Source organism: Armigeres subalbatus, chromosome 2 (genome assembly GCF_024139115.2).
Source record: "Armigeres subalbatus isolate Guangzhou_Male chromosome 2, GZ_Asu_2, whole genome shotgun sequence".
Classification (NCBI taxonomy): domain Eukaryota; kingdom Metazoa; phylum Arthropoda; class Insecta; order Diptera; family Culicidae; genus Armigeres; species Armigeres subalbatus.
Window position 1 is genome coordinate 328534535 of NC_085140.1, and position 19742 is coordinate 328554276.

At 41.0% G+C, this 19742-nt stretch overlaps 1 protein-coding gene across 2 annotated transcripts in view; it reads right to left on the reverse strand.

Annotated features, from left to right (window-relative positions):
• Positions 1 to 3795: 3795 nt before the first annotated feature.
• LOC134212736 (facilitated trehalose transporter Tret1-2 homolog) overlaps positions 3796 to 19742 on the reverse strand; it is a 57248-nt gene continuing 41301 nt past the window's right edge. For both annotated transcript variants that reach the window (XM_062690838.1, XM_062690839.1), the window contains exons 2-5: positions 15820 to 16126; positions 15358 to 15549; positions 15076 to 15224; positions 3796 to 5296 (exon numbers count right to left, since the gene is read on the reverse strand). In XM_062690838.1, the coding sequence (XP_062546822.1) occupies positions 4364 to 5296; positions 15076 to 15224; positions 15358 to 15549; positions 15820 to 16126 (1581 nt within the window). In that variant the 3' untranslated portion in view covers positions 3796 to 4363. The remainder of the gene's footprint in view (positions 5297 to 15075; positions 15225 to 15357; positions 15550 to 15819; positions 16127 to 19742) is intronic.

Genomic DNA, 19742 nt, shown 5'->3' on the forward strand with positions numbered 1-19742 from the left:
TAGATGCTATGATGCCAGGTGACTGACCTGAAAAAGGAGAGTCATGACCAGAGCCGTAGCGTGGAATCCCGGCGCCCTTGACGAAACATTCATTGGACCCCTTTTCTACTAAGGAAAAAATGTATAATATTTTACATGTGGATAACAATTTTAAGGGCTAAGAAATGGTGAGTTGACATCCGGGAAGGAGCGCCTAACATAGCTCTGGTCCTTTTAAGTTCCAATACTCACGCTTCCACGGGTCTTCCGATGACAATTGACCGCCAGCTAAGGGTTGCGTACTTAGCTGGTAGTGTAGTCTGGACACTGTTGTCCTTCTGACATCAGCTAGTTCTGGTGTTGGGTGGGACTTTAAACAAATTTGACCCGACTGATCGAGCGTCTGTTCACCAAGGAGGTGCGGCTCCAACAGCGTCTGTTCTGGCATCCAGCGGTGTGTATGCCAGTCCCCGGAAGCTATACCTAAGATAGCACCCCCATCCCGGTGGATAGGGAACCTTGGGCCAACAACCTATTGTTCCCGAAACATCAATTTGTTCGAGAATCCGATAATGAAAGAATACGGACTGATTTTACAGCGACGACTCTTAGCGCGAAACAACGCACATGAATAGGATTAGGAACATGGAACGTTTTAACCCTAGCCCAGCAGGGTAAATTGGCACAACTTGATAATAAGGCATGCCGCATGAAGCTTGAGATCCTGGGACTGAGTGAAGTCCGTTGGCCAAACTTTGGAGAACACAGAACGCCGTCGGGACAAGTTCTGCTATACTCTGGTTTACGAGGTGAACACGCTCCCCGGCATCGCGGAGTTGGCTTCCTACTAAGCGCTCAGGCACAATCTGCGCGTATGAAGTGGGAACCTATAAGTGAAAGGATAATCGTTGCCAGATTTAGAACACGGGTCCGAAATCTTACTATAATCCAATGTTATGCGCCAACCGATGCTGCCGATCTGCAAGACAAAGAGAACTTCTACAGTCAACTCAATGCCGTCGTATCAAGATCTGTTTGGGCGACTTCAATGCGAAGATCGGATCCGACAACTCAAACCATGAGCGCATTATGGGACGCCATGGTCTCGGAGATATGAGCCAAAACGGAGAGCTGTTCGCAGAATTTTGTGGTAATAACGACATGGTGATCGGGGGATCGCGTTTCCCTCATCGACCGGTTCACAAGGTCACGTGAGTCTCCCGTGACGGCTTTACAGAAAATAAAATCGACCACATCTGCATCAGCCGAAAATGAAAACGGAGCCTTCTTGATGTACGGAATAAACGTAGTGCCGATATCGCGTCTGATCATCACCTCCTCATCGGCGAAATGCGCCTGCGCATTGCGCGTATTCGTCGACAGGAGGGAAGAAATTAACGACGATCCAACACACGCCGACTGGAAGATGCCACGGTGAAACGGTCCTTCGCTGAAGAACTGGAAGCGTGCTGCAGATATTCCGGAAGGTGGCAGCGCGGAAGACCAATGGACCGCCATCAAGAATGCCTTCATCGCCATAAGCGAGAACAATCTGGGCGAACTGCGCACCCAGAGAAAACAATGGATCACCGATGAGACCTGGAGGAAGATAATGCGAAGAGAAGCCAAAGTCGCGATAGAGCGATCATAAACCAGAGGAGCCAAAGTCTTAGCCCTTCAACGATACGCGGCTCTCTGGCCGACGAAGGAGAGAGAGAGCCGCCACAACCGGGGACATTCGCCTCCTCTACGATATCTCACGACGCTTAAGCGGGGCGAGGATGAATGCAACGATGCCTGTGAAAGACGCGAATTGTCAGTTATTGACCGACCTAACTGACCAGCTGAAACACTGGTTCGAACACTTCGAACAACTTTTTTAAGTGCCAACCAGCCCATCACCACCTCGGCATGATCTGCCTAGGATCCGACGTATAACACGCGTCAATACCGAAGCTCCATCAGTGCTAGAGATTCAAACAGCCATCCAAAGCATGAAATCGAATAAAGACCCAGGGGTCGATCCCATATCAGCCGAGATGCTCAAAGCTGACCCCATGACATCCGTTCAGCTACTGCATCGTTTATTTCGTAATATCTGCAACACCGCAACTTTTCCGGTCGACTGGATGCAAGGCATCTTAGTGAAGGTGCCCAAAGGGTGACCTGACTGTATGCGATAACTAGCGAGGCATTATGTTGCTGTGTAACGTTCTCAAAGTTCTATGCAAATTCAACCTAGCCCGGATTCAGGAGAAGATCGATGCGACTCTCTGGCGGCTGCAGGAAGGATTCCGTGCCGGAAGATCCTGTGTCACGCTCCGTATCATTCTGGAGCAGATCAAGGAATTCCAAGAGTCCCTTTTCTTGGTATTCATTGACTACGAAAAAGCTTTCGACCGTCTCAATCACGAGTATATGTGGGGCGCACTGAGACGCAAGGGGGTTCCTGAGAAAATCATCGGCCTCATCGAGGCACAGTACGAGGCCTTTTCGTGTAGAGTGCTGCACAATGGGGTCTTGCCCGACCCTATCGGGGTCGTAGCTGGTGTGAGGCAAGGATGTATTCTATCACCGTTACTGTTCCTCATCGTAATCGACGAAATTCTGGTAGATGCGATTGACCGTGAACCAAACCGCGGGCTGTTATGGCAGCCTATAACCATGGAGCACCTAAACGACTTCGAATTGGCTGATGACGTTGCACTCCTCGCGCAACGGCGCTCTGACATGCAGAGTAAGCTCAACGACCTTGCCGAGCGCTCCTCTTCGGCAGGTTCAGTCATCAACGTCAACAAAACCAAATCGTTGGATGTAAACAAAGTGACTCCTTCCAGTTTCACAGTGGAGAATGTTGAAAGCTTTCAATATCTTGGTAGCCAAATGGCGTCGGCGGTACCAAGATCGACATAGGCGCACGGATCAAGAAAGTAAGGGCTGCCTTTGCGAGTTTAGGAAACATCTGGAAAAACAGGCAGATAAGTGAACGCACCAAAATACGAAATTTTAACTCTAACGTGAAATCTGTGCTGTTATACGCTAGCGAAACATGGTGTGTATCAGTGGAGAACACTCAACGGCTGCAGGTGTTCATTAACAGATGCCTGCGGTATATAATTCGGTTCTGGTGGCCTCACAACTGGAACTCAAACAACGAGCTCCATCGTCGTTGTCACCAGAGGCTGATAGCAACAGAAATTCGGGATCAGAAGTGGGGCTGGGTCGGCCACACTCTACGTAGGAGTGGAAACGAAATCTGTAAACAAGCATTAGACTGAAACCCAGCGGGACATCGCAGCAGAGGCAGACCCAGAGGCTCATGGCGGCGAAGCCTCAATAAAGAAATAAAAGAAGTCGACCGAAATCTAACCTGGCAACAGGTTAAAGCGATAGCCGGGCAACGCTCAGGATGGAGATCTTTCAAGTCGGACCTTTGCACCACCGGAGGTGTACAGGATCCATAAGTAAGTAAGTAAGTTATGTACTCCTAGGGATGCTCAGGGCACATGAGAGAGGGAGAAATATTGTTGTTTGTTGTTATAACAATTCAATAAATGTTGGAAGATGCAGAATTTGATGATGCTTTACAGCTACCATGGGTTAGAATGACAATTTTTGAAGATGTTTTTTTTTAGGGAAAATGAATATAAACACCATGTCGTGTTCAAACAGCAAACAGTGTTCCTTATGGAACATTTATTGTCATTCCCAAATGGTACGCAAAACAATTTCTATTCCGGTATGTGTAGAACGCAAGTTCGCATTTTAATTCTGAATGATTTCTTTCAGTTATAAAAACATCAAAAACTATTAAAAAATTGTTGAATTTGTCTTTTATTCCGTACACTAATCATTAAGTTACCTGCATGCGTCGTGCACATAATGCGCACTGTTTGAAATAGTACGGTCAATATATTTACTCCATTACTCAACAGCACTTCTACAAATGTATGTAACACAATCAATCATCATGATATGATGATAAGAAGTTTCTCCCGCTTCGGTTACAAAACGGCAGTGAAGTATTTTCCTATTACTTTTAAGCAAGCATAGTTTCGTTCTACCTAAACGTAGTTGGACCTGTAAGGCTGTGGTAAATACATGGCTGGGTGTGCAAGAAGTTCGTTAATACCTACAATGCGATTCCACATCAAATCACTAAAACGTCAACTAGTTTGCGATCTCTAACCTTTGCTAACACATATGTCAATTTGTTTCACACAAAATTTCCTAACGGTCGGTGAATTTTGTACCTAAGATTACTGACATTCGGGTTCTCTAATTGTATGTATTCGCTTACATTGTAAGTGTTACTTCATATCACAGTTCTTACTATATCGGCATTGATAGGATGCCGGTTTGGAAGATGCCTTTCAATATACTCTCAAACTTTGGAACCGTTTTTCTGTTGAAGTTCGACCTCACCTGCGTCCACGTCCCCTCGGAAGTAGTTTTCGATCTCCTCCAAAGTTCGACCTTTCGTTTCCGGTAGGAAAATGTACACGAATCCAATACCGATGACGGATACGATTCCGAAAAATAGGAAAACATATTCACTGCCCATGCTGTGAACCATGGCAGGATAAACTTTGATTATGATGAATGACATGGTGTAACCGACGAAGATAGTCAGTCCCGCGAGGAAGCCTCGTGCCTTCGTCGGGAACATCTCGGCAATCATCGCGAATGGCAGCGTTAGGAAGCCAAGAGTGGCGCAGAAGATGAATGCCACCAAAAGGAACGTAGGAATCCATTCCAGTTCAGTTCCCTTAACCGGATACACAGTACAGGCTGCCAATCCGAACATGCAGGTGGCCATACCGAAACCAGAGAAAAGGGCCGGCGGACGTCGTCCAAAGTGATCCGAAATGTAGCTCATCAGGAGGGTTGTCACGACACGGGTCAAACCAACCAGGACGGCACTCAGGAAGGGATCGATGCTAACTCCGGCTTCGATGGAAAACCGGGCGGCGTACACGATGATCACGAAGATACCGGTGAATTGTTGGAAGAAAAAGAACGTGCACATGATGGAGAGTGGCTTGTAGACTTCCGGTTTGCGAAGCATGATAAGTTTGGAGCTGCTCGTCTGGTTGGCGCGGAAACGGGCGATGTTGTCGGCCAGGTTGTCCAGCTCTTCGTGAATCTTGGGGTGGTTGTTCTCCTTGATGGCGCGAACCTTTTTCAAACATTTTTCCGCTTTCGGGAGTTTGTTTTTGGAAACAAGCCAGCTGGGTGATTCTGGGATGGGATACACCGATACGAGCGAAATGGATGTGAAGATTCCGCACAGGATACAGACGAATCGCCAGTTGTCCTGGAATTAGAAAAATTAAGTAAGTAAGTATTAGTAGTGGATTTTTTTTAATATACCCCAACTAAGCCAATGCTGCTAAAATATCTTAAGTATGGCAGTTTTAAATGTAGGTCTACCCAATCGAAGAAATAACAACCATTTGTAGTTGGTGGCAATTCATTTGAAGTCACATTTCAAAAAATGATGATGTTCTGGTTTTCCAGCATGGAGAAAATGACTGTTAGTTATTGGTATTTTTTCGGGAACATCGTACCACCGAATGCTGTCCTTTTTTTTTTTTTTGAATGTGCGTAAAGACATGTGGAGTTGCGTGGTACATACTTTGTAAGTCAGTGTTGCGGGGGTGTTTTGCTTCGCAAAATTTGTCACGCATTTCTTATAATTTAAGACAAAATTTTCAAAACGACTTATCTGCTTTCGTAAACAAAGATTCAAACGACGATTTGACTAATCTGATAGCTCTCCCACGAAAACCAACACCATCAATAGGTAGGTGAAGGTTTCCGCTACCTGTTGGTGGTGTTGGTTTGCGTGGGAGGGCTATCAGATTCGTCAAATTGTCGTTTGAATCTTTGTTTACAAAAGCAGACATGTCGTTTTGAAAATTTTGTCTTGAATTGTAACATTTTTTCAGCTAAACTACATTAAGGTATAGTTTGCTTACACCAACCTCAAACACAATGAATATAAGGTAATAGGGGAAATATGTATAAAATGCTTCGGTTGGGTAAAATGCAACCATGTCGTGGCTTTTATCCCAAATGTTGTCTCTTAATCGTAAGCGCCTGAAGTCAATAAACATTTGTCAGCCGCCATACAAATAATTTGTTAAAAACACTGTATTAAAAATTAAAACAATTTTTTTTGCTCTTTCCGACGCGATTTCAACTTATGCGTCCTCAATGTTTTTTCTTTAGATACAAAAAATATTGTCTTCTAATACCATCAGTCTGAGACATTGACTATACATTAAAGGATAGGGCTGACACTAATTTTGTGCTTTTTGTGTGACAATTTTAGTGAAAATATTGAAATATTTTGATTATCAGTTTTGAATGGCGCATATTTCCCAGCATCGTTCACGGAAGAAATGAACTACCCAATAGTGAGTTTAATTCACCCAACCTCGAACATCCGTACGGGAAGCCAAAATTGAGTAAGTAGGGTCGAAGTAGTTTGCCTTTACTCCCATGTTAAAAAAGTACCCAACGGAAAATTTATTGACCCAAATTTAAGTTTAATTCACTCAATTTCGACCCCAGGTAATAAAACTCAACATTGGCTTCCCGTATTGAACTGGCGTCGTTGGATTGTTTGGCTCTTTTGTTTTTGACAACAAAAGAAAGAGTGGATGAAAGCGAAGAGAAAAAACAACTCGAAAGTAAGTTTAAAAGTACTCAATTTTGGGTACTTTTTTTCTTCCGTGTTCATCTCTATATACAACAATATATATTTCCTCATGCAAAAATCATTATTAAAGATGAGTGAATCGTGAAAACCAAAACAAACATTCGAATAAGAATTTCGTTCACAACGCGCATTTTCGCCTACTATGCAGGACAACATCGGCCGGGTCTACTAGTTTTTAATGGAAATTCTCAATTCTGGAATAAAATCGCTTTCTTGCAAAATCTTTGGTTTAACATGAAAATTGTTGGACCATATAATGACTTATATGTTAGATTATTGATAAACACTTCGAAAATACATGTTTTCAGGTGAAATCATCGTTAATTTACGAGATTTGCTTAAGGTTCGCATTTTGACTATATTTCCCCTACCAGAAAAGCGTTATGGGGCGCTTCACTCTATATGATAGGAAGAGGTTCGTGAGATAAAAAATGTCCGAGCTACCCTTGAACTGCGCGTAAAAGTGTCGCCCAGGGTCCCCAAAGATGTGACCATTTGCCAATCGAAATATCAATCTCCAATGGAACATACCATACCGGTCGAAATCGCATACGACCTCAGGAAGCACATTGACTGGGGCAAATATGCTGAGGCGATTGGTAACGGAGAACAGTCGGTAGTAGTACTTTCACCGCTGTTAGTGTACCAGTTTTTATCCGAATAGGGTTTCTTACCCCATTCCCGGCCTAACATGCATACGACTGCATTATTTAATTGATATTTATGACAGGAAGCAACTTTTCCTAAATTTTGTGGGCCGTGCAGTACTGCAATGGGGTTCACTTATGCTTAAAAATAGCTTTTCTTGGTAAACATCGCTTAAAAAAGCTTTTATTTGATTTAACTTAACGAGGTCCAGCACTCATTTCAGTCATAGCGATTTCGTTTCCGGCCCACTTCCAAACCAGTTCCCGGCCTAAGCAAAATTTCGCTCAATCTCTCAACATCTTACTCTCATTCTCTCTCGGGGCGGTAGAAAATACGACGTAAACAAAAATATGCACGTTCAACGCCGACATGATGCCAGATGGTATTATTTATAATAATTTTTATTTGGTTGAAAAGATATTTTAACTCATCCAAATTACTTCCAAACGCTTAAAAACTATATTTTTTTCACTTTTTGAAATCGAGAGAATAATAAATAACATGATAGCGTCAACTAATTAGATAGTTTTCCTATGAACGATGAAGGATTTTTTTCATACTAAAAAATACTCCTGGCCTTCTGGCAGCACGGTGCGGCTAGAAGTCCTTAAGCCGAGGTGAATTTTTGTTCGGTTTGAGGATACATTTTTAAATGTATTCTAATACGTTTATATTAGTTATAGTGAAACGAACAAATAGAAAACATTAAAGTGCGCGAGTTTAGAATTATTGTGTGGTGATTAACAGATTGAAGCAATGATTGTATCGAGAGCTGTGACGATTTACAGGTAGGTGTTTATATGAAAATACCGTTTTGTAAAAGTGGAAAGATTCACTTCGGCTCAGTGGTATACCAACGGAGAGCGAATGTTCGGAATCTACATTTTTATTTTCTATAATTGGACCTATTAGGAGTGAAATAAATAGTTGGAAAATATTGAGTATTGTGAGAAATAAATGGGAGACTTTTTAAAAATTATCAAATTTAAACCTACGGCTTCCAAAAAGCATGAATCCTTAGTTTTATGTGCAGTGAGCCGGGAATCGGGTCCATAGGCCCAAGTAGTGATTTACCCTAGATTATTAAGGACAATCCTCACGGAATCCATATTTAAAAGTACTCGCGTTTTCAAGGGCACACCACTCAATACGGAGGCAATGCACAACTTTCATTTTTATTATTTCATGCATGCTGTGACACTGCAAAGATGAAATATTATATTTAATATTAATTATATTTTAATTATATAAATATTAAACCAACACCATCAATAGGTAGGTGAAGGATTCCGCTACCTGTTGATGGTGTTGCTTTGCGTGGGAGAGCTATCAGATTCGTCAAATCGTCGCGATAATTATTTCAACAAAAGCAATATGGGCGCGGTCGTGAAAAATTCAGACTAGTCCAGGTGGATCGCGAAACAGTTGGAAATCGACAATTCGTCTATGTCCCGTGTGGTAAAATCGTTCAAGGAGATTCAGATGACCCAGCGGCAATCTTGCAGCGGAAGAGAAGCAAAGACGACCGACCCCGTGACGTGACCAAGAAGGTCAATTCTGGTTCGTCCTGCAGTTAATGAAGTGGGCCGGGCTTTATGTATAAAAAAAATATTTAAATATTTTATAAAAATATTTTATATTTTAAATGCGTTACGAAGTCATAAAAACCAAGTTGTTTTGAATTAGAAATCATTGTGAAATGTACGTAATTTTGTAAATATTACAGCTACACGAAAAAGGTTGAGTCAACTGAACTGCGGTCTCAGAGCAATTGTACATAAATTTAAACGGTTTTAAAAGAGGCTTATTCTTTTTAGTGAAAAGTAAAATAATGATATTTTTTAAATTTAAAAAAGGAATGATATTTTCGGCAAGAACGGCCACAAGTTTTGAAATTGCAACGACAAGCGTTCCATCTCGTATGTAGTCACTGCTCATATTAATTGAGTTCTGGGCTGTCAATTTAATAACTCCTGTTCTTCTATCCAATTGACTTCAACAGCAAATCTGATTAAATTAATAATTGTTTGTCAGAAAATTTATTGATGCCCTATTGGCACATTTTGGATGACCGCTGTTTTAACATCAATAATACAAAAACATATAAGGAGCGCTTGGCCTTGCTCCTTTAAAATAGAAATAGACTTCCGTTCATCTTAATTGAAACTAATTTAAGACGCACGGAAAATGACTGAAGACTGACCTTTCGAATGAAATGTTCATAGTCATGGCCACAGTACGATTTAAATTATCTCTACTAACATTCATCAATCAGTTGCCCAAAAGTACGGTATACAGTTTTATTCAACGCTTCTGCCCTGCTCGTATACTAAAATAAACGTAAATTCTATAGGATCACTCCAAAACCGACTTTTTTTTTATAGAAGGTTCGGGGACCCATAGTGTTAAAAATTAATCGCCTCCGCTCGACGAATGGAAGTGATATCTGTAGGAAATTGTGCAGGCGCACTTTTTTGACCTTGTCATTATCCGATATGCGCGCCGATTGCATTCGACGAGGAATTTGACCCCATTGTTTGCTATAGAAAATTGTCCCCAGTCTATGGTTCCAAATTTATACTCAAAATACTATTTCTAATAATAGAAAGCAATATTGCCACTAGGAGTATCAATCAGGCTTTTTTTAATACCATATTTTCACATAACTCCGGTACGAGTATCGTTATAGTATGCTAAATATGCAGTATGATGTAGGGAATGATCTCGTAGCCTACATTAAACTACATTTTGACTTTTCCTTTTCTACCGGTGAAGAGTGTTTTTTTTTTTTTTCTTTATTAACGTGATATTTTAAGGTTTGACATAAGTTCATCACGGTCAGTGAAGACTGAAGAGTGTAATCTTTCTCTTTTTTGAGACATTCCACATTGGAACAAGTTTCCATTTTACAAACTCGTATAGGGCATATGTCTCAAACCTTAGCCTATCATGCTGCGGTTGTGCATATTTATTGTTGTAAGCGTATATTGGAGCTCTAACCAACATTATGCCAGCCTACTTTTGGTTATTGCACCAAGTAGTTAAAAACAACGATAATTGCCCATTTCATATTTAAGCCATTAAAAGTGTCAAGAGACATGGATCAAGTTTTGGCTAATTTCCCCAATATGAGCCTTTTCGGTGGATGCTTTTTTCAGCCCACTTGGGACGCAATCGGGACAAGCAGCTGTTGATTTCGATAAAGATGAGTTGCTGTCTGGTTGGTTTTGTTTTGAATTTTGATTTTCTCCTGCTGATATGAATCGAAGTCGCATGCCGCTATTCGGTAAGGAGTGCCCCCAATATAGTCCAAACAAGTTTTGGTTCATCGTGTCGCTAATATGTTTATGGTTCTCCAAAACGTTCCCAAGTTTAACCAAAGTTATCTACCAGATCAATCAAGGCTTTTGCAATGCTCTTATCTTCTGCGTATATCCAATATGGTCCACTAGGTTTATGCGCATATTGTAAGCTACATTTTTTTTAATACAACGTGTTCAGTTCAAAGTATCTACCTGATCAACCATGACTTTTAATGTCTTCTTCTTGTTGCTCATCAATGTCTGTCGTTATTCCCTCTCGTATTTCTTCCTCTTGTTGTCTTCCAAGAAAATATTTGTTTGTTCCGTTACAGATGAAACATCGTTAAGCATCTAAACCATGTAACCATTAGAATCGTAATAAGTAAATACCTTAAATCCCTTTCCTTTGTATTATTGTATTCCCTAACCTCGACCAAACCGCGAGTTTTTCGGTTCCCCAAAACTAACATTATTTATAAGAATCAAGATTAAAATTGTACTAGAAACATGATTTTGGCTCCGTAGCGCTTTACGGCAAATGAGCCTTTCAAATAAACAAAAGATTAAAAAAAAACCATGACTTTTGCAATGTCATCTTCGTCAGTATGTACTCAATCCAGTTCAAAAAGTATATATTTTGTTTATTCCTTTGTTTATTTGTTCAGGCACTCTGTGTTACTTAACCGCTACTGTGCCGAGATGTACTGTGGTATTCTGCTGTGCAGAATCCACACAGAATCTATTTTTAGATTTCCTTTACCATTATTATAGTCATTGCCAGTCCATCTCATCGTGAGTCCATTGTGTCCGTTTGTCCATGTCGTGCATCCAATGATCGTTGCATTGTTCGGTTGCCATTTTATCCGGGTACGTTGGAGGAATGTCTCCGAGTAGAACAAGTTGTCAGTCGTCATCTGGCAGCCGTGCCGATAAGGCGCGTCTCCCAATACGCTAACCGTATGGGCTGCGCATCCGACGACTGACGAGGGTTTGGTGGAGGGGCTGGGTATCGAACCCATGACCATTCGCTTATAAGGCGAACGTGTAGCCAACTACGCTACGGGACCCCCCCCCCCTCGGACTTGGATGATTATATCAACGAATACGACAACCAGGATATTTTAGCCAACCAAAAAGGTATGCAATGGCTAGGACAAGTGATGCTTGTAGCCATATAAGATATCATATCTATCATCATTCATAAGTTGGATCATTGAACAATTCAAATTATCTGAGCTCCAAGACGTTTGGAAGAACCAAAAACGGCCTGCAATACAGTCGACCTTCGAGATGTAATACAGCCGATATCGGGATGTTGAACAGAAATCCTTGGTAGATTGTTTGAAAGGAGCATCAGAGTAAACGAGAAAATATTTCAGTATGGCATCATTTGTTTCCATGAGACGACATCCAGTCTTAGAACATCGACTCATGGACTGTAGCTTGTAAAAGAAACCAGTGAAATCCCACTAGCTCGATGGAACTGCTGGGATATTTGGTGATGCACGGATATATCATTCAGGACTTGATTGATCGGGTAGGTCGCATGTTCTGAGCTTCACGACGTTTTGGAGGACGAAACAGGCCTGTACTAGCTTGCAAAATTAATTAGTGAAATCCTTACGGCTCAATGAACAAGCTGGGATGTGCAGCGATACACGGATACATCGTTCAATACTTGCTTAATCGGGTGGATCATATATTCTGAACTCCAGGACGGTTTAGAGAATCAAAAAGGTCTGTAGTATCTTGTAAATGTCATGAGTTACATCCTTTTCAGGTCTTGCAAAAGTAGTGAGTGACATCCTATCGGCTCAATAAACCTGTTGAGATGTTCAACGATGCATGAATACATCGTCCAGTACTTGGTTAATCGGGTAGATCACATCTTCTGAACTCCAGGGCGGTTTGGAGAATCAAAAAGGTCTGTAGTATCTTGTAAATGTCATGAGTTACATCCTATCGGCTCAATGGACCTGTTGGGATGTTCAGCGATGCACGAATTCATCGTTTCGAGCTTGGTTGACTGGATAGATCGCATGTTCTGAACTCCAGGACATTTGGAAAACCCTGAAATAGTTTGCGTTTATTCAAAACTCGATTAATGTTTGTCTTATGATCTCATAGATATTTTTGGACACATATTTCAGCTTTGGACATTTTGTTTCTAGACACATTTTCTGATACATTTTGTGATATGTACTCCAGAACAGTTTGGACGGCCTAGAACATCCGATAAAAATATTACAACGCTTTTCCAGTTTTGGCAGGATTGAGTGAAAAACCCCAAATTTGTACGTAAAATCTTCGTAAAAAAGTCGTCCTGAAAAGGTTAAACCTTGTAACAAAAGCTGCCAAGTAACGACAATTGTCTTTGAAATTCTTTTTTTTTAATTCACCTATGTCCAAAAAAAAAAATCGACTCGGTATTTTGAAATTTGAACTTCATCAACACCCCTAGCAGCACACATGTTCCACAAAAGTTACTTCAACTCATTTGTGACCAGATTCAGTCACAATAAAGTTGCTGCAACCATTTTTGTCTGCTCGGGACTGATAAATGTTTTCATATTGGACATTGGCAAAAAAAAAATCGAACAGATTAACATCGAATCTTTGGATTTCTTCGATAAGTTGGGAAACGGAAAGAAGAGCTCCAAAATTGCTCTTCAAAGGGCGTGTACATAAGCAGTTTCTCAAGTAATCGGTTCAAACATTGACTATGGTAGCACATGAGGCAAAAACGCTAGCCCATGTCTGCTTTCATCATGTATGAATAAACAAAGAAAAGGTTTACAATTTAAGAAGATGTTACCTACTAGTTTTTGGATTACTGCAGTGGTTCTCAACATTTTCTTTCAGTGGTACACCTTCAGACATTTTAATAGCTTGAGGTACCTCCTGATTCTTTTGTTTGAGAGATTTTTTATTTAACCGAGTCCAACACGTCTAAGATCTAGGTCTTTCACTGGACAGTAAACTTCGTTTTAGTGAACACACCTCAACCACGGCAGCTAAAGCTTTTGCTGTATTGGGACTTCTGAAATGCAACACCCGAGATTTAAACGATATTTACTACCTCATGACGTTGTACACATCGTTGATTCGCAGCATTCTAGAGTATGGGCTCCGTATCACGCAACGCAAATAACGAGAATCAAACGTGCCCAGAAAGCATTCACCTGATTGCGCTTCGAAGGCTTCCCTGGCGTAATCAACGTGAGCTGCCACCATATGAGCATCGCTGCGAACTTGTGAGTCTTCCTACTTTGAGGAGAAGAAGAATACTGCAGAACAACATCGACTGCCCTGATCTTCTGACGAAACTCCGTTTTAATGCCCTCGAAAGAGCAGTAAAGAGAGCAGACTTTTTCCGACACCCTGCACACCGTACATTATTTGGGCAAAAAAAATCCGTTTGACGTTGTGAATGTTTAATTTAAGTAAACGGATGTTCTGGTCGCGTATCAGTCTGTACGGTTAATAACATAGTCGAAGACTGTCAAAAAAAATTGATTAAATTTTATGGTGTGGTACACAAATTCAATGAGGAAATTTACTTTTTTGAATGAAGCCTGAGACAATTCTAGAAACGGAATAGTAGTCATATGGCTACCAATTCTGCCTCACACGCAGGAGGTCGTGGGTTCAGTCCCAGGCCCGTTCCTTCTCCTACTTTATATCTTTCTCTATATTTCTCATGTTGTAGCAATTATTAGAACTGGAAATAAATTTTATACCGTTTCCATTTCTATCCTGTACCTTCAACATGACTACTCTAGCCGTAACTGCTAGAATTGGAAATTGATGAAAACGAAAACAGTTTGTTTCCTATATCCAATTAGATTTCCGTCAATAATTGCTTTCTCGTATCACATTGGCAATTCGTTAACCAAGACGAACCTTTGCCCCGCGAACCTAACCTCCTTCCTACATTGACTTTCATTTTGACGTGGTAGACGCCAATTAGATCTAACAAATGAGATCACTAGTAATTATACATTGCAGATGAGTGGTAGTCCCAAGCAAATATCTGTTGGTTCTCTGAACAGCTGATCTGTTTATAATGGAGTAGCAACTATAGGTGGTCAATCAATCATAATCTGAAGCGTAAGCCAAAAATAGTCCAAAATAGACTAAAATCCCACCAAGTATTATGCTTTTTATTCAGGACATTGAATGTGCTCAACAGAAATATAGAATCAGTTCTATCTGGTAAGCGCCACATAAACGAAAAAGCTAAAAAGATTATATAAAATAAAAAATCGTTGTGCGAGTATTTGTTACTTCAAATTTCAAAATCAAATAATAGCTGTCCCATCACTATGAAACAATCTAGCAGATACATATAAGAAAGGATTAAAACCTTAAAACCCCATCTATCCAAATCTATTGACGTGACATCTGAAGAGTACCTACCTTGAACAAATATCCTAACGAATAAACCGACAGCATTCCAATACCGGTGCAGAGTGCTGTCAGCAGAGTGAGTCGACCTCGGAGATTAGGATGCGATATCTCCGCCGCATATACAGAAGCAGGCGAACTCGAAAGCCCAATCGCAAGTCCTACAAAAAAAATCGAAGAACACCGATTAGATTGGATTAGCACCCAATTGTGAATGCATTTGTTTGTCTGATCGTTCGAAAAGCCTTCACGTGATAAGAACGCTCCCAATAGCCCCACCACTCGAGTTCTCACCTATAATAACTCGGGCGACCATCAGCTCGACAAACAGAAGCATCTCGTCCGTCTTACTGGCAAAGGCCATGATGGCCCACGAGACGATGGATATGATGTTGATGAAGTACAGCGTCTTTTTGCGGCCGATTTTGTCCAGCAGAAATCCAGCCAATAATCCACCGAACGGGCAGAGAATCGATGTCACTGATGCTATTTTTGCGTAGACGAGAAAAAAAGACACAAAAATGAATCACTTATCAGTAAACAAACTCATCGTGAATGATGCCTGGGATTGTCTAGCAATGAGCCATCAATCAAAGCCAAGTCGAAGAATGTCGATTGTCGCGCACTATCTGCAGCGGATCCGTCCGTCCCGATTGTCTCGTGTGGCAATTAGTGTACTTAAGGCAGATTACCTCCGTGCAGATAGCGCCGATCAATAAAACGCTTTCGTGCGCGCTGTGCGATGGCGACACTTACCGAACCAGGAAGCCTGATTTTCGGTCAGCATTACCGAGCTGGTCGAATTGGTGAGCTCAATCATGGCAATCGACGGGAATCCCAGTCCCATGCCGGACGAGATGATGGTGATGTTGGCGACGACGGCCATCGTGACCTGCATGATGGCGGCCTTCCGCGTCAGCTGATTCGGGTTTCCATTGGAGTCCGAGTTGAGGCTCTCGGTGCTGGATTTGAGCGGTTTGGTGGACAGTTTCTCCTCCTGGGCGGTGGTTGTGGTTATCGTAGGAGGTTCCGGGTTGTCGGCCGGGTTCGCCATGGCTACCATCTGTGCGGATAGGGTTAAAGAAGGATAAATAGTGGTGAGATAATCGTACAAATATATTTAAAATATCAAAGATGTTGTCTCCCAGAAACAATTGTGCGTACCCCCAGGTTTTTTACGCGGTTGGAATTCATTAATTCCTCGGTTAACCCGAACTTTCACAGCTTTTTAAGTATCACTTGAATTTTCTTTGATTTTTTGTGATTTTTTTCGTGGGGTTAACTCATTGTTTCAGTGAAGCTGAAGGTCCTAAACGACTAAAACCAAACCGTGTAAAAATATGGGTGTATTCCAAAATACATCAAGTGGGTGCTAAACATGCTTAAGATTTTTCGGAAATATCGACTAAATGCAATGATACAATTTATAAAGGATTTCCTCAATTTTGAAACGTTTGCAGATATTTAAAATTAAGCTCTGGGATTTTTCAAGAATTTCTAGGCTTGTGACAACTACCGGATTATAACCTCTCTGACTGAATATTGCTTCAGACTTAGACTCGTTACTAGGATAGGTCAACTTACAAAGTTGGATTTTTTGTTTTGTTTGTCAAATTTACCTTCGAAGGTAAACCTTTTCAAATGAAAACGTAGCATTGTCCCTTAAAATACAGAACAAAAAATTAAGCTACGCTAGTCATTTATTCCAAATATTAATTCGATGTGAAATACTGCTGTTCAAACTCAATTCACCAATCATTTTCCCCCTTCCGAACGGTATATACAATGCCGACCTGCCTCAAGGTTGGGAGCAATTCTTGCGGTTTGAATTGTTACATTTATCTATTTTCGCGCCAAAAACACACCGTAAAGAACTGCCTTAACGAGTAAACACATTTTGTTCGGAAGCTTGTTTTTCGTTTTTCAACAACCTGGTTACAGCTGTCCGTACACAATTGATTGTGCTGTTGTACAAAATTGATTTGCGATAATGATTTCTCGCTATTTCTGGTTCGTTGGATATGGTTGATATGCCGCGAACATTAATAAACAACAATCATGTGCCATACCCACTACCGGCGACTGTTACCGAAGAACGCCATCATTTTTATTAGGCAAATTGTCTCCTCAGAAAGTATCTCTCGTCAAAAATCATTTTCACGGAGCCATTGAATATGAAACAAACAGATCAACTCCGCAGTCGACAGGGCGACATTCCGAAGCATGCGTTTATTTTTATCGCGCCCAAACACGGGCCATAAGATATCGGCGGCGGTGTCAAGTGCTGCCAGGCCACCAGACCGTAAGTGGAACTGGCGACGCGAGTTAATAAACCTAATAGAATTGCCTGCCTCCTCACAATTCCAGCGGCTCAATTTTCCCCAATTAGTCTCGATGGCCTAATGGGAAGAGGCGCGTTTCAGTTCAACTTGTCGTTCTCAATTACGCTGCGACGGTGACCGACCGTTCGTACGACGATGCGTATGATCTCTGTTGTAGCGGGGGAAAATTGCGACATCGACATCACATGAGGGACACGCAATCTCCCGTTTTCAATCTAGGATTTTTTTTCAAGTGGAGGTTCGTTACTGGACAGCTGGGTGTTAAAACGTACATATGATGCCGATCCTAAATTAGAGACGTTCGTTAGTGAAAAAATTGCTTCGAATAATTCACCTAATTGGGTTCATCAAATTCTGTATGGATTGGGCTGGAACATTTTTCATAGAATGTTGGAAACTGGAGAACTGGAAAATAGGAACTGGTGAGTTTGATGTGAACTGGATCTCAAAATTCAATTTCAAACTAAACTTAAAGTTGCACCTGAACTTGGTCTTGATTTTTGGATTCTGACTTGGCATTGAGCGAAGAACTTATAGAAATCGGTTATCGCGTCAAAATCATGAACAAATAGGAATATATTTCATTAAAAAAAAAACAGTTTTATCACAATTACTCATATTATTCTTAAATGAAATAAAATAAAATCGTTATCGAGAGAATTGGTAATGCTTTACATTAGAACCATGAAATAACAAAAAATTTAATGAAAACAATGTTTCTACGCAATATATTTGTAAAAATGAGAGAAAAATCAAAATATAATTTCGCTCTTTCTATCAGTATTAAATTCTTTAAAGATTTTTTCGGTCTTGAAATATCTCACAAGAATAAGCCTATTTCAATTTCATTGTCAAATAGAGAATATATTTTTAGATCGATAATACCACTTTTTCCGCGCCAACCCCCGGCAAGTCAATAATGGTCAATTGATAGCGTAAAGCCGGCTGTCCATCGTCCGTCTTAGTACCGAAACCATTCGTCATTGCCATTTGCAAAAAAAAAAAAAAAGATAAACGAGCGCACGCGAACGTGGTATTCGACCAAGGTCTAGCCCGCATATTGAAAGCTCTGTGACTCCGGCGAGCATCATTGGCTCCACGGTTGCTGATTAGGTCACAAGCAAATCATGTTGTGAATGCAGTTTGGTGTGACGGCGACTATATAACATCGCGAAAACGCCAATCGCAAGTATGCGATCATTGCCGTCATTGCAACGACTTTAAGTTGGCTTGTCACATGTTCACGTTAGTTCCACAACTCATATACCGGAGAGGAGCGACAGTTTGTTTGTTGCCAGGGGAAGATGACACTCTTCGAGCGGCCATTGGGTCGCACATGTCTAATGATCGCAGCAATGCGACCGGCCAATGTGTCCGCGTTTCGAATAATCATTGCGGTAGGACAGTTTAAACTGGATCGTACAGCTTTGGACTGTGCCCGCTTCCTCTTTGGGCGGCCGGTTTTAATCACAGGGTATGTGCATAGATAGCATGGAGCGAGAGGCAAGCCGTTCGAAAACAATGACAGTGCGGGCTGATAACGTGACAGAAGCAGTCATTACTCAAGCCTAAAATATGCTGATACCGTTGATACGATCAATTTTCTTCGCTGATTTGAATTAGATTGGTTTGCGTCAATTGGTTTGAATTTGAATTTGAATGAAGACTTGTTTAGGAGCTGCTGTTTCCTTCTATTCGCTATAATTTTCCTTATTCCTTTCATGTTGTACATTATGTTACATACGATATAAAATGGAAAATAGAGTGTATGCCTTTTTCAATAAGGTTCATAATTAACAAAGTATGTTTACCAATGGTATTGATAATATTTTTATCAGCTTTTAGATCGAGTAATGCTTCAAAATACCTAGTAGTTATTCGGTTTAAATATGGATCAGACGTCATTGTAATATGTTCGGCCAAATCATTGAACAACATCTTCCATGGGTCAAGATTAACAGAGTTGGTTGACTTTCGCGTGATTATCCTGTGAATACGAAATCCATCTCTTAATTTGTTTCCTTAAGCGGACAGCAACTTCATGTTCGGAAATGACTTTTACCATCTTCACACTCATAAATGTGTTCAGGGCTGCTCTGTCGCGACCAGTTGTTTTATTCAGGAGAATAATATAAATTGATTTCTTGCAGCAATTGTCCTTATTTAGTACCAGTAAATAACCATGCACGTTTTAGTATGGATTACGAGTTCTTACTTTCAAAGAGGTTTATTAAAGGTTATTGGTCTTGTCAAGTTCATATGGGGAATAAAAATTCAATTTCTTTCAAGTATAAGACAATTTATTGTTAAGGAGAAAAGCTTCCTGCGCTTCGGCTC